The 16,315-nt window shown below is 44.8% G+C and overlaps 1 protein-coding gene across 1 annotated transcript in view; it reads left to right on the top strand.

Moving 5' to 3' along the window:
* Positions 1–16,315, top strand: part of LOC115135662 (nuclear protein AMMECR1-like) — a 44,408-nt gene that overhangs the window by 21,370 nt on the left and 6,723 nt on the right. Inside the window, exons 3-5 of the mRNA XM_029670566.2 lie at positions 14,893–15,007; positions 15,842–15,932; positions 16,059–16,155. Coding sequence (XP_029526426.1) covers positions 14,893–15,007; positions 15,842–15,932; positions 16,059–16,155 — 303 coding nt within the window. The remainder of the gene's footprint in view (positions 1–14,892; positions 15,008–15,841; positions 15,933–16,058; positions 16,156–16,315) is intronic.

Below are 16,315 nucleotides of genomic sequence, written 5' to 3' on the forward strand. Positions count from 1 at the left end.
TGTAGTTATAACTAGTGATTATGATTGATTGTTTTTTATAAAATAAGTTTAATGCTAGCTAGCAACTTACCTTGGCTTCTTACTGCATTCGCGTAACAGGCAGGCTCCTCGTGGGGCAGGTGGTTAGAGCGTTGGACTAGTTAACCGTAAGGTTGCAAGATTGAATCCCTGAGCTGACAAGGTAAAAAATCTGTCGTTCTGCCCCTGAACAAGGCAGTTAACCCACCGTTCCTAGGCCATCATTGAAAAAAAGAATGTGTTCTTAACCGACTTGCCTCGGTGTAAAAAAAAAAAAAAAAAGATTTCCGATTGTTATGAAAACTTGAAATCGGCCATTCCGATTAATCGGCCGACCTCTATTAAAGACACCTGCTATTTCCATAACATACTGACCAGGTGAATCCAGGTGAAGGCTATAATCACTTATTGATGTCAGGAGACAGATTAAAGAAATATTTTAAAGCCTTGAGACAATTGAGACATGGATTGTGTATGTATGCCATTTGCGGGGTGAATGGGGAAAACAAAATATCTAAGTGCCTTTGAATGAGGTATAGTAGTAGGTGCCAGATGCACCGATTTGTGTCAAGAACTGCAACGCTGCTGGGTTTGTCACGCTCAAGTTTCAAGAATGGTCCACCACCAAAAGGACATCCAGCCAACTTGACACTGTGGGAAGCGTTGGAGCCAGCATCCCAGTGGAATGCGTTCAAAACCTTGCCCAACAAATCGAGGCTGTTCGAAGGGCAAAAGCGGGGTGCAACTCAATGTTAGGAAGGTGTTCTTAATGTTTTGTATAGTGTGTTTATATACAGTACCAGTCTAAAGTTTGGACACACCTACTCATTCAAGGGTTTGTTTAATACATTTACATTACATTTAAGTCATTTAGCAGACGCTCTTATCCAGAGCGACTTACAAATTGGTGCTTTCACCTTATGACATCCAGTGGAACAGCCACTTTACAATAGTGCATCTAGGTCTTTTAAGGGGGTGAGAAGGATTACTTTATCCTATCCTAGGTATTCCTTAAAGAGGTGGGGTTTCAGGTGTCTCCGGAAGGTGGTGATTGACTCCGCTGTCCTGGCGTCGTGAGGGAGTTTGTTCCACCATTGGGGGGCCAGAGCAGCGAACAGTTTTGACTGGGCTGAGCGGGAACTGTACTTCCTCAGTGGTAGGGAGGCGAGCAGGCCAGAGGTGGATGAACGCAGTGCCCTTGTTTGGGTGCAGGGCCTGATCAGAGCCTGGAGGTACTGAGGTGCCGTTCCCCTCACAGCTCCGTAGGCAAGCACCATGGTCTTGTAGCGGATGCGAGCTTCAACTGGAAGCCAGTGGAGAGAGCGGAGGAGCGGGGTGACGTGAGAGAACTTGGGAAGGTTGAACACCAGACGGGCTGCGGCGTTCTGGATGAGTTGTAGGGGTTTAATGGCACAGGCAGGGAGCCCAGCCAACAGCGAGTTGCAGTAATCCAGACGGGAGATGACAAGTGCCTGGATTAGGACCTGCGCCGCTTCCTGTGTGAGGCAGGGTCGTACTCTGCGGATGTTGTAGAGCATGAACCTACAGGAACGGGCCACCGCCTTGATGTTATTTGAGAACGACAGGGTGTTGTCCAGGATCACGCCAAGGTTCTTAGCGCTCTGGGACGAGGACACAATGGAGATGTCAACCGTGATGGCGAGATCATGGAACGGGCAGTCCTTCCCCGGGAAGAAGCTCCGTCTTGCCGAGGTTCAGCTTGAGGTGATGATCCGTCATCCACACTGATATGTCTGCCAGACATGCAGAGATGCGATTCGCCACCTGGTCGTCAGAAGGGGGAAAGGAGAAGATTAATTGTGTGTCGTCTGCATAGCAATGATAGGAGAGACCATGTGAGGTTATGACAGAGCCAAGTGACTTGGTGTATAGCGAGAATAGGAGAGGGCCTAGAACAGAGCCCTGGGGGACACCAGTGGTGAGAGCACGTGGTGAGGAGACGGATTCTCGCCACGCCACCTGGTAGGAGCGACCTGTCGGGTAGGACGCAATCCAAGCGTGGGCCGCGCCGGAGATGCCCAACTCGGAGAGGGTGGAGAGGAGGATCTGATGGTTCACAGTATCGAAGGCAGCCGATAGGTCTAGAAGGATGAGAGCAGAGGAGAGAGAGTTAGCTTTAGCAGTGCGGAGCGCCTCCGTGATACAGAGAAGAGCAGTCTCAGTTGAATGACTAGTCTTGAAACCTGACTGATTTGGATCAAGAAGGTCATTCTGAGAGAGATAGCGGGAGAGCTGGCCAAGGACTGCACGTTCAAGAGTTTTGGAGAGAAAAGAAAGAAGGGATACTGGTCTGTAGTTGTTGACATCGGAGGGATCGAGTGTAGGTTTTTCAGAAGGGGTGCAACTCTCGCTCTCTTGAAGACGGGAGGGACGTAGCCAGCGGTCAGGGATGAGTTGATGAGCGAGGTGAGGTAAGGGAGAAGGTCACCGGAGATGGTCTGGAGAAGAGAGGAGGGGATAGGGTCAAGCGGGCAGGTTGTTGGGCGGCCGGCTGTCACAAGACGCGAGATGTCATCTGGAGAGAGAGGGGAGAAAGAGGTCAGAGCACAGGGTAGGGCAGTGTGAGCAGAACCAGCGGTGTCGTTTGACTTAGCAAACGAGGATCGGATGTCGTCGACCTTCTTTTCAAAATGGTTGACGAAGTCATCTGCAGAGAGGGAGGAGGGGGGAGGGGAGGAGGATTCAAGAGGGAGGAGAAGGTGGCAAAGAGCTTCCTAGGGTTAGAGGCAGATCCTTGGAATTTAGAGTGGTAGAAAGTGGCTTTAGCAGCAGAGACCGAGGAGGAAAATGTAGAGAGGAGGGAGTGAAAGGATGCCAGGTCCGCAGGGGGCGAGTTTTCCTCCATTTCCGCTCGGCTGCCCGGAGCCCTGTTCTGTGAGCTCGCAATGAGTCGTCGAGCCACGGAGCGGGAGGGGAGGACCGAGCCGGCCTGGAGGATAGGGGACATAGAGAGTCAAAGGATGCAGAAAGGGAGGAGAGGAGGGTTGAGGAGGCAGAATCAGGAGATAGGTTGGAGAAGGTTTGAGCAGAGGGAAGAGATGATAGGATGGAAGAGGAGAGAGTAGCGGGGGAGAGAGAGCGAAGGTTGGGACGGCGCGATACCATCCGAGTAGGGGCAGTGTGGGAAGTGTTGGATGAGAGCGAGAGGGAAAAGGATACAAGGTAGTGGTCGGAGACTTGGAGGGGAGTTGCAATGAGGTTAGTGGAGGAACAGCATCTAGTAAAGATGAGGTCGAGCGTATTGCCTGCCTTGTGAGTAGGGGGAAGGTGAGAGGGTGAGGTCAAAGAGGAGAGGAGTGGAAAGAAGGAGGCAGAGAGGAATGAGTCAAAGGTAGACGTGGGGAGGTTAAAGTCGCCCAGAACTGTGAGAGGTGAGCCGTCCTCAGGAAAGGAGCTTATCAAGGCATCAAGCTCATTGATGAACTCTCCGAGGGAACCTGGAGGGCGATAAATGATAAGGATGTTAAGCTTGAAAGGGCTGGTAACTGTGACAGCATGGAATTCAAAGGAGGCGATAGACAGATGGGTAAGGGGAGAAAGAGAGAATGACCACTTGGGAGAGATGAGGATCCCGGTGCCACCACCCCGCTGACCAGAAGCTCTCGGGGTGTGCGAGAGCACGTGGGCGGACGAAGAGAGAGCAGTAGGAGTAGCGGTGTTGTCTGTGGTGATCCATGTTTCCGTCAGAGCCAAGAAGTCGAGGACTGGAGGGAGGCATAGGCTGAGATGAACTCTGCCTTGTTGGCCGCAGATCGGCAGTTCCAGAGGCTACCGGAGACCTGGAACTCCACGTGGGTCGTGCGCGCTGGGACCACCAGATTAGGGTGGCCGCGGCCATGCGGTGTGGAGCGTTTGTATGGTCTGTGCAGAGAGGAGAGAACAGGGATAGACAGACACATAGTTGACAGGCTAGAGAAGAGGCTACGCTAATGCAGAGGAGATTGGAATGACAAGTGGACTACACGTCTCGAATGTTCAGAAAGTTAAGCTTACGTAGCAAGAATCTAATTGACTAAAATGATTAAAATGATACAGTACTGCTGAGGTAGGCTAGCTGCGTTGTTGACACTACCCTAATCAAGTCGTTCCGTTGAGTGTGAAGTTTCTACAATGCTGCTTTTGGGGCTAGCTGGCTAGCTAGCAGTGTTGGTTACGTTACGTTGCGTTAGGAGAACGACAATAGCTGGCTAGCTAACCTAGAAAATCGCTCTAGACTACACAATTATCTTTGAAACAAAGACGGCTATGTAGCTAGCTATGTAGCTAGCTACGATCAAACAAATCACACCGTTGGGACTGTAATGAAATGAAATGAAAATATGATACTACCTGTGGAGCGAAGCGGAATGCGACCGGAATGCGAAAGTTCTATTCAGTAGACGTTGGCTGGCTATTGGCTAGCTAGGAGTGTCTCCTACGTTAAGGACGACAAAATAGCTGGCTAGCTAACCTCGGTAAATTAAGATAATCACTCTAAGACTACACACTCTAACTACACAATTATCTTGGATACGAAGACAGCAAAGACAACTATGTAGCTAGCTAACACTACACTAATCAAGTCGTTCAGTTGAGTGTGATAGTTACTACAGTGCTACGGTAGACGGTGAACGATGTAATACATAATATATTCTAATATATTCTACATTGTAAAATAATAGTAAAGAAATCAAAACTATTAAATAACTCATATGGAATCATGTAGTAACCAAAAAAGTGTTTAACAAATCCTAATTTTTTAAATATTTGAGGTTCTTCAAATAGCCACCCTTTGCCTTGATAACAGCTTTGCACACTCTTGGCATTCTCTCAACCATCTTTACCTGGTATGCTTTCCAACAGTTTTTGAAGGGGTTCCCACATATGCTGAGCACTTGTTGGCTGCTTTTCCTTCACTCTGTGGTCCAACTCATCCCAAACCATCTCAATTGGGTTGTCGGGTGATTTTGGAGGCCAGGTCAGCTGTTGCAGCACTCCATCACTCTTCTTCTTGGTCAAATAGCCCTTACACAGCCTGCAGGTGTGTTGGGTCATTGTCCTGTTGAAAAACAAATGATAGTCCCACTAAGCGCAAACCAGATGGGATGGCGTATCGCTGCAGAATGCAGTGGTAGCCATGCTGGTTAAGTGTGCCTTGAATTCTAAATAACTCACCGACAGTGTTACCAGCAAAGCACCATCACACCACCACCTCCATGCTTCACTGTGGGAACCACACATGCGTAGTTCATCCGTTCACTTACTCTGTGTCTCACAATGACACGGCGGAAGGAACCAAAAATCTCAAATATGGACTCATCAGACATATTTCTACCTGTCTCATGTCCATTGCTTGTGTTTCTTGGCCCAGGCAAGTCTCTTCTTATTGGTGTCCTTTAGTAGTGGTTTCTTTGCAGCAATTCGACCATGAATGCCCGATTCATGCATTCTCCTCTGGACAGTTGATGTTGAGATGTTATTTGGGCTGCAATTTCTGAAGCTGGTAACTCTAATGAACTTAACCTCTGCAGCAGAGAACTCTGGATCTTCCTTTTCTGTGGCTGTCCTCATGAGAGCCAGTTTCATCATAGCGCTTGATGGTTTTTGCGACTGCATTTGAAGGAACTTTTTTTTTTTTTTTTCAATTTAAAGTTTTATTAAGTTCTTGTTTTTCAATCAACCAACAAAACACATTCCACATTCACAGATGTGACAGGCTTTAAAAAAATAAAAAGTCAAAAAATAATACATTTGAAAAAATACAATTAAAATGAATGATAAAGTCAAATAAAAGCATTTATTTTTCTTAATCTGTATATTTTCCTTGGTACATATATATACATACATACATACATACATGCATACGCACATATACATACACACACACATACGCACACGTACTCAAAAACTAAATTAAAATAAAAACACACAAAACAAAAACAAAAAACATATAACACTTGCAGCAGCACTATCAAGGTTCTTATCAGCTATTTCAAGCATTCGCTGAGACGACGGGCCAATAATTCGTTTTTAGGTTTTACAGTACCTTACACAGAATGTATCTGCGCATTTCCCTAGTCACCCCGTTCACTCTGTCCAGTTTGAAATATAGTTGAATAGTGGGGACCAGAGTCTATCAAACTTGGGCTGTCTCTTGTGGAGGTCATAAGTGAGCTTTTCAAGAGGAAGAAAGTCAACAATCTGGTCAATCCACATTTTAAATGTAGGGGGGGGTATTAGAGGCCCACAATAGAAGAATACATTTCTTAGCAAAGTATGTAATTGTCATAAGCAAATTTTCTCTGTCAGGATCAAGAACAAAGTCCTGCTGGGCATTAAGAAGATAGATACACGGGGTCATATCAATCTGTACCTCTAGTATTTTCTGTGCAGCAGTATGTACAGATTGCCAGAATCTGGCAATCTCCCTACAGCTCCAAAATACATGCATATAGGTTCCACATTCAGAGGTACATCTTTTACAGTTAGGAGACATATCTGTTTTCATTCTATGGAGTCTCAAAGGAGTATAATAAAAATTGTACAAAAATTTGTAATTAGATTCTTTCATTTTTACACTGATAGAGGAGCAGTATACCCTGTCGCAAACCTCTGTCCATAACTCATCACTAATAGTCAGACCAAGGTCCTTTTCCCAGATTATTTTCAAAGGAGTAAAGGAGGAGCTTCCTTTCTCAGAAAGGAGTCTATAGATGTAAGATATTTTGCCTTTAATGGATTGTGCTGTGACAAGAAGGGTTTCAACTTCGTTCAACTGAGTTCTAAACCTCCTCTTGGAGGTAAATGAGGAAATTACATGTCTAATTTGAAGATATTTAAAAAAAAATGGGATCTTGGCACATCGAATTCACTGCAGAGCTCTTGAAAGGATTTCAGTGTAGTGGTTTTCTGATGAAATAGGTCTGAAAAGGTCCTGATTCCTAGAGTTTGCCAAAGATTAAAGTTGGCATCCCTCAGGGCTTTTGGCAAGTCTGGGTTGCCTACTATAGGCGAGTGAGAACATATTTGGGAGGAAATGCCCAGGTATTTCTTACAGTCCCTCCACGCTAGTAGGGTGCTGTAAATCGCAAAGGTTTTGGCTATGTTGCCCACTTCACTAAAGTTATTAATGAATATAATTGAGCTTAAGGGCAATGAACCACAGGATTGGGCTTCTATCTGAATCCACGTTGACTCTTGTCTGTTTGTGATCCATGTTAGCATGTTGCGGATTTGGGCAGACCAGTAGTACAATTGAAGGGAGGGAAGGGCAAGACCACCTTTAGATTCAGGTTTTGATAAAGTGGAAAACTTGATCCTAGGTTTTTTATTGCCCCATATAAATTTGGTGATGCTTTGGTTAGTTGTTTTGAAGAAGGAAACTGGGAGATAGCATGGGAGCATCTGAAATAAGTAGTTCAGTCTAGGGAGGACGTTCATACGGATTACATTCATTCTTCCTACTAAGCTAATTGGGAGGGAGATCCAGGTTTGGAGATCGTTCTTGATTCGATCCAGGAGTGGAAGATAATTTTCCTTAAGGCTATTCAGATCTGGTGTTATGAAGATCCCGAGGTATTGAAACCCCTGTGTTTTCCATTGGAAAGGACAAAGTGTCTTCATAGAGCTGGTGAGTGTAATATTGAGAGGGCAGACAGTGGATTTGTTCAAATTGATCTTATAACCTGAAAACTTGCCATACTGAGCAATTGTGTCTAAAATGAGAGGGAGGGATTTCTCAGGGTTGGATATGTAGAGCAAGACATCATCTGCGTAAAGCGAAATCTTGTGCTGCAGGCCACCTGCAGAAACACCCATAATACTTGGATTGCTCCTTATCAGCTCTGCCAGAGGCTCCGCCCCCAACAAGTAGAGCAGCGGGGACAGCGAGCACCCTTGTCTTGTGCCCCGTTCCAGAGGGAATCTGTCAGAGTTCAGTCCATTAGTAGTCACCATGGCATTTGGATGAGAGTAGTGATTTGATCCATTTAATAAAATTTGGGCCCATATTGAACTTTTCTAAGACTGAAAACAGAAAGCTCCACTCCATCCTGTCAAACGCCTTCTCAGCATCCAGTGAAGCCAGCAGGACAGGGGTCTTTTGTGCGTTTACTTGATCAATAATATCAAAAAGACGGCGAATGTTATCAGAAGAGTATCTGTCTCTAATAAATCCAGTTTGGTCCGCTTTTATTATTTTGGGAAGAAGAGTGTTTAGTCTTTTGGCGAGCAATTTGGTAATTATTTTATAGTCGAAATCCAACAAGCTTATGGGCTGGAAGGACGAGCAGGATAGGGGGTCCTTGTCCTTTTTTAGCAACACTGTAATGCGAGCTGTGTGCATTGAGTCTGGGAGAACTCCGTTTTTGCAAAAATCCTCCAGCATTGGCATGAAGATAGGGCTGAGCTGGGGCCAAAAAGCTTTGTAGAACTCTCTGGGGAATCCATCTGGGCCTGGGGACTTATTAGGTGGCATGGAGGTAATTGCCTCCAGGATCTCCTCAGGAGTGAAGGGGGAGTTGAGATCTTCCTGGTCGGTCTCTGATAGTTTAGGTAGCGAGATTCCCTCTAGGAAAGAGTGGAGTTCTGCCTCTGTGTGTTTTCTCTCAGAGGTATATAGTTTGCAGTAAAAATCATGAAAAGTTAAATTGATCTTTTTTGGGTCATATGTGACCTCGTCCTCTGCTGTTCGGATAGCCATGATTGTACGCTCTGACTGCTCCTTTTTTAATTGGTAAGCAAGCAATCTACTGGGCCTATTGCTATACTCATGGTATTTCTGTTTAGTAAAGAAAACATTTTTTTATCTCCCGAGTGTAGTCCAAATTCAGTTTGGCTTTGGCTGCTTTAAGATGACTCCAGGAGGTGCTGTCTAGGGATTGTTTATGTATTTTTTCACAGCATTCCAGCTCCCTCTCAAGATCTAGCCTGTGTGCTTCCATTGCTTTTTTCTTAGAGGAAGCATATGCAATTAGATGACCTCTTAGTGTGGCTTTAGCAGCGTCCCACATTGTGGCCGGAGAAACAGGAGAATCTTTATTGTCTTGTGTGTAGTTGTCTATCCATGTAGTTACCAATGTATGGAACTCGTCATTTGATAGCATGGAGGTGTTGAATTTCCAGCTCTTTGACCTCGGGATGTTTTTGCAGAGGTCAAAGTGGAGGTGGACAAAGGCGTGATCTGAAAGTGCTATGGGTCCGATTGTACAAGTGGCTGAATTTATGAAACTCTTTGGGATAAAAATGTAATCTATACGGGAGTAGGTGTTATGGACATTAGAGTAGTATGTATAGTCCATAGATGAGCTATTATTCTCTCTCCAGATATCTATCAGCCCCATCTCTTTAGTAAGAGAGTTCAACATCTTTGCAGATCTAGGATTTGTGGTGCGGACTTGAGATGATTTGTCTAGGGTTGGGTTAAGGGTACAATTAAAATCTCCGGCCACCACGCCAAAGGAGACACAATGCTCATTGAACAGGGTTATAATTTTTGACATGAAGGCAGGAGTATCTGTGTTAGGGGCGTATATGTTTAATATAGTAATTGGTTGACCATATAGTGACCCAGTTATCAATATAAATCTCCCCTCCGGATCAGATATGTTTTTGTCTATTATGAATGGAACATTTTTATGGATAAGTATGGCTGTGCCCCTACTGTTTGATTTGAAAGATGAGAAATACACCTGTCCCACCCAAGCTCTGCGGAGTTTGGCATGTTCAGCATCACAGAGGTGTGTCTCTTGTAATAGGGCAATGTCTGCTTTTTCCTTTTTTTAGAGCACATAGTATCTTTTTTCGTTTTATTGCATGCCCTAGACCATGGCAGTTCCATGTCAATAGATTTAAGGTACTAGTCATCGTCATCGAACTTTAGTGCAAGTCATCGCTGGGTAAAAGTGGATAGTAATTACAGTTGCGTTCACATAAAAGGAAAATAAATGGTGTACATAAAATAATAATCTCTGAACACCCCAGCCGAGTTCCCAAACAACTCGACACATCCCGTTGGATCTATTACCCCCCCGCTCAGTCTCAATTCTGTGTCCCGAATAAAACAAAAACCGGGAACAGTTAGCAACGCACAACGTCTCCCTCTCCCCACCAAAGAAATGCCTCATCCTCTCCACCCCGCATTGAGTAAATAACACAGTTGCCCTCGTCCAGACCACAGTAAAAGAGGGGAGAAAAATAAAATCAATAGCCCAGCCTACATATACCTCCCCCAAGGGACATAGGGAACCCCAGGTAATAATAGCAACAACAAAAAAAACAGGGAAATAAAAGTAGGCTGAAACATTAGTAGGCCTAGGTTAGGCTATACAGCCCATCCCTCTCAGTTAAAGGAAAATAAATATAAATTGGACGGATATAATGACATTTAGGGGGTGGGTCTCTGGATATCGGCTATATGTCGTCTTACCTCCTTTAGTAATGGCATTAATCGCATTTAGTCATTGGTCTGTTTCTCATTGGCCAGGATTGTCTTTCAAAAAACGTTTTGCCTCTTCGGGAGTTTTGAAGTGTCGCAAGGCTCCTTGGTGAAGAATCCTGAGCTCGTTTGGGTATTTGAATCCCCTGAAGATGCCTCGGTCAATGGAGTATTTCTTCACTTCGTCAAATTCTCGGCGCTTTCGGCGTATTCCAGCTGACAGGTCCTGGTGTAAAGCGAGTTTGGCGTTTCCCACTGTGATGGTGTTGTTTTTCACCGCCTGTAGGACTCGTTCCTTGTCGGTGAATCTCAGGAAACGTATGGTGATTGGGCGCGGTGGTTGTCTGGCTGCTGGTGGGGGCCTCAGTGCTCGGTGAGCTCTCTCGAGTTCTATGGGCCTGTCGGTGGGCAGGTGGAGCTGAGCTGAGAGTTAATGGCATCTAATTTGGTGTTTAGTTCTGTACGTTGGGATCTCAACTCAGAAAGGATGTCTTCGACAGAGTGCGAGGTTGGCATTCGTTGTGCCTCGTGGGGGAGCGGGTTCTCTTGCTCCTGGCTAATGGCGCTAGTTTTTTCTGAAGCTAGCTTCTTCTTGGAGGCTTTTTCCGTCGCTAATACTCGAGTCCGTGTAAAAATGTCACCTGTAGTGTCGCCTTTTGTAAATGAGTGTGAACTTGGAGTGGAGGTAAGATTAGGAATTAGAAACTACTTGTGCGGAGCTCTTAGTTCACGCGGCCATCTCGTTCAAGGGTCACGTGATCCCCATTTGAAGGAACTTTAAAAGTTCTTGAAATGTTCCTTGTTGACTGACCTTTAGGTCTTAAAGTAATGGACTGTCATTTCTCTTTGCTTATTTGAGCAGTTCTTGCCATAGTATTAACTTGGTCTTTTACCAAATAGAGCTATTTTCTGTATACCACCTCTATCTTGTCACAACACAACTGATTGGCTCAAACGCATTAAGACAGAAAGAAATTCTGTTAATTGAAATGCATTTCAGGTGACTACCTCATGAAACTGGTTGAGAGAATGGTAAGAGTGCAACGCTGTCATCAAGGCAAAGGGTGGCTACTTTGAAGACTCTCATATAAAATATATTTTCATTTGTTTAACAGTTTTTTGTTTTGTATTTTCGGTTACTACATGATCCGTAGGGGTGGCAGGTAGCCTAGTGGTTAGAGCATTGGGCCAGTAACCAAAAGGTTGCTAAGATCGAATCCCCGAGCTGACAAGGTCAAAATCTGTTGTTCTGCCCCTGATCATTGCAGTTAACCCACCGTTCCTAGGCTGTCATTGTAAATAAGAATTTGTCCTTAACTTCTTATGGCTGGGGGGCAGTATTGAGTAGGTTGGATGAATAAGGTGCACAGAATAAACGACCTGCTCCTCAGTCTCAGTTGCTAATATATGCATATTATTATTAATATTTGATTGGAAACGAGTTCTGTTAAACTGTTTGAATGATGTCTGTGAGTATAACAGAACTCATATGGCAGGCGAAAACCTGAGAAAAATCCAACTTCAGAGTGTTTTCTATCCAATAATAATATGCATATATTACAATCTGGGACAGAGTAGGAGGCAGTTCACTCTGGGCACGCTATTCATCCAAAAGTGAAAATGCTGCCCCCTATCCCAAAAAGGTTAATGAAACCGCTGTGTCAGATTAAAAAAAAAATTTGCGGAAAAAGCAAACAAATAATCTGAGTACGGTGCTCAGACACAAAAACAAGCCATGCCGATACCCGCCATGTTTTGGAGTCAACAGAAGTCAGAAATAGCATTATAAATATTCACTTACTGTTGATGATCTTCATCAGAATGCACTCCCAGGAATCCCAGTTCCACAATAAATGTTTGTTTTGTTCGATAAAGTCCATTTATGTCCAAATACCTCCTTTTTGTTCCCGCGTTTAGTACACAATCCAAACTCATGAGGCACAGGCAAGTCTAGGCGAAAAGTAATATTACAGTTCGTAGAAACATGTCAAACGAAGTATAGAATCAATCTTTAGGATGTTTTATCATAAATCTTCAGGATGTTTTTATCATAAATCTTCAATAATGTTTCAACTGGAGAATTCCTTTGTCTGTAGAAATGCAATGGAACGCAGCTAACTCTCACGGGAGCGAGCGAGACTGAGCTCATGGCACTCTGCCAGATACCTGACTGAATCAGCTCTCATTCCCCCCTCCTTCACAGTACAAGCCTCAAACAAGGTTCTAAAGACTGTTGACATCTAGTGGAAGCATTAGGAAGTGCAATATGACCCCATAGCACTGTGTATTCGATAGGCAAAAACGTGAAAAACTACAAATCTCAGATTTCCCACTTCCTGGTTGGATTTTTTTCTCAGGTTTTTGCCATCCATATAAGTTATGTTAGACTCACAGACATCAATAAAACAGTTTTAGAAACTTCAGTGTGTTTTCTATCCAAATCTACTAATTATATGCATATTCTAGCTTCTCGGTCTGAGTAGCAGGCAGTTTACTCTGGGCACCTTATTCATCCAAGCCACTCAATACTGCCCCCCAGTCCCAAAGAAGTTAACTGACTTGCCTAGTTAAATAAAAAAAGGAGGATACCTAGTCAACTGCACAACTGACTGCCTTCAATTGAAATGTGTCTTCCGCACTTAACCCAACACCTCTGAATCAGAGAGGAGCAGAGGGCTGCCTTAATCAACATCCACGTCTTCGGCGCCCAGGGAACAGTGGGTTAACTGACGTGCACAGGGGCAGAATGACAGATTTTTACCTTGTCAGCTCGGGGATTCGATACAGCAACCTTTCTTATGTGTTATTTCATAGTTTTGTTGTCTTCACTATTATTTTACAATGTAGAAAATAGTAAAGAATAAAGAAAAATCCTGGAATGAGGTGTGTTCAAACTTACATACAGTGTACACACAATATAAATAAATTGTATGTATGTGTGGTTATGTATGTATGCACGTCTTCAAATGGCTAGATTCGGCAATTTCAGCAACCCCCGTTGCTGATTGATGTATAAAATGTAGCATACAGCGATGGAATCTCCATAGACAAACATTGGCAGTAGAATGGCCTTACTGAAGAGCTCAGTGACTTTCAACCTAGCACCGTCAAATGATGCCACCTTTCCAACAAGTCACTTAGTCAAATATCTGTCCTGGTCAACTTTAAGTGCTGTTATTGTGAAGTGGAAACTTCTAGCAGCAACAACGGCTCAGCCACAAAGTGGTAGGCTGCACAAGCTCACAGAATCGGACTGCCAAGTGTTGAAACGCGCAGCGTGTAAAAATCGTCGGTCCTCGGTTGCAACACCCACTCCCGAGTTCCAAACGGACTCTGGAAGCAACGTCAGCACAATAACTATTCGTTGGGAGCTTCGTGAAATGGGTTTCCATGGCCGAGCAGCCGTACACAAGCCTTAGATCGCCATGCCAATGCCAAGCGCCGGCTGGAGTGGTGTAAAGATCGCCACCATTGGACTATGGAGCAGGGGAAACGCCTTCTCTGGAGTGATGAATCTTGCTTCACCATCTGGCAGTTTTGACAGACAAATCTGGATTTGGCGGGTGCCAGGAGAACGCTACCTGTGGCTGAATGGAAGGAAGTCCCCGCAGCAATGTTCCAACATCTAGTGGAAATCCTTCCCAGAAGAGTGGAGGCTGTTAAAGCAGCAAAGGGGGAACCAACTCCATATTAATGCCCATGATTTTGGAATGAGATGTTCGACAAGCAGGTGTCCATATACTTTTGGTCGTGTGTGTGTGTGCGTGTAACCTACGTGGTTCGAGCCCTGAATGCTGATTGGCTGAAAGCTGTGGTATATCAGACTGTACTACGTAGTATGACAAAACATTTTTTACATTTTTAATGCTCTAATTATGTCGGTAACTAGTTTATAATAGCAATAAGGAACCTCGGGTTTGTGGTATATGGCTGCATTGCGTCGTGCCACATAACAGCCCTTAGCCGTGGTTTATTGGCCAAATACCACACCCTCTCTGGCCTTATTGCTTAAATATATTCCGGACTCTGACATTGCTCGTTGTGATATTTATTTTTTATTTTTGGATTATGTGCGTATTATTACTGCACTGTTGGCGCTACAAACACAAGCGTTTCGCTGCATCTGTGACCAATAAATACATACAGTTTATTTGATTTGAATCATGGAAGATGTCACTTCAAGGCTATTGCCATCTGTCTTCTGAAAGGATAAAGAAATATGCTTGCAGGGCTTCCTTTATTTAAATGTTCTCTTACCAAAGAGATTTGATCTTTATTTTCATTATAACCATAATGCCCTCAGCTTAGTGTGAGATGAAATGCAAATATAACTTTGGGTAGACATTGTCCTTGATAATCTGTTGGTCTTCCAGTTGGAACTGGTTCAAAGTAATGATGCTTATTCTCGCCCTAAACGTCCCGTGCCTTTGTCTCCACAGTGCCCTTAAAGACAGCCGTTTTCCTCCCATGACGAGGGACGAGCTGCCACGCCTCTTCTGCTCAGTGTCTCTGCTCACCAACTTCGAGGACGTCGGTGATTACCTTGACTGGGAGGTAAGAGACTGAAACAAGACAGGTAGCTATTAATTCATCTTATGCAATACTCTTCAGTCATTGATTTTTAATTGAAATGAAATGGCCTTCACATATGTGAATCCAGCAGTTTAGATTGCCTGTGCCCCGGAGAGCAGTACACTTCCCACACAGAGCACACTGTAAAAGACAATCTCCAGTGTGAAGTAGAGATGAGAATTGGATACGGGAAGGGCTCTGCTGCAGTGGCACCTTCATGTCCTGAATGAACTGGACCCCATTGCAGCCTTGAGATTCACACTGCAAGGATGATTTAGGCAGACAATCAGCACACACACACACACACACACACACGCACAGGCAATATGTCTTCGTGGTGAGGACATAAGCAGTCACCTTGTTGACCCAGATGGGCTATACTGGAGGGAGTGGGCCCCAGGGGGTAGGGTGCAACAAGGGTTGTGTCGTGGGTTGGTGAATTGTGTATCACCTACCGGTTTGGATTATAATGGGAACAATCCTCTGAGCTACCTTGACTGGATCGTGGCCCTGCGTCGAGTGTGCTGGTTTATAGGGACACATCCTGTCTCCACCATCCATTCACTCTCCTATTACCGTGGCCCTCCATTCCTCACCCTAAACCTCCAAATCCCTCATAGCCTCTCACCCCCCCCCCCCCCCCTTTCACACATCGGAATCCAGTAGGTTAGGCTTAGTGCAGCAAGACATATTTAGGCATTCTAGTCGGTTGGACAGTGGCCGAAGACATGTAGTTCGTATAGATATTTCTCTCTGTTGGTCCTGTCATTAAAGTGATGTCTCTTCTTCTCTCTCTCGCCTTTCTCTGGCCTGTAGGTGGGTGTTCATGGCATTAGGATAGAGTTTTTCAATGAAAAAGGATCAAAGCGCACCGCCACCTATCTACCAGAGGTCGCAAAAGAGCAAGGTAAGTGGAATCCTGTGTCCACCTTTATGATCTCTGAATGACTGGAGGTCTTTGTTGTAGAGAGAAGTGGTATTCAAGGGGGACATAAAGGGGGATATTCAAGAGGAATCAACCTTCTCTGTGCAGGATGGGACCACATTCAGACCATAGATTCCTTACTACGAAAGGGAGGCTACAAAGCTCCCATCACAAATGACTTCAGGAAGACCATTAAGTTGACCAGGTAAGAGGCTGCTCTCCTTTCACACCGGATGCTGTCTGACTTCCACTGCTGGCTTTGGTTTTGCCTTAACCTCTCTAGGGCAGAGGTTCCGCTAGTGGAACCCCTCGACAACATTCCGCTGAAAAGGCAGCGCGCGAAATTCAAAAATATTTTTTTGAAA

Source organism: Oncorhynchus nerka, linkage group LG10 (assembly GCF_034236695.1).
Source record: "Oncorhynchus nerka isolate Pitt River linkage group LG10, Oner_Uvic_2.0, whole genome shotgun sequence".
In the NCBI taxonomy this organism is placed as follows: domain Eukaryota; kingdom Metazoa; phylum Chordata; class Actinopteri; order Salmoniformes; family Salmonidae; genus Oncorhynchus; species Oncorhynchus nerka.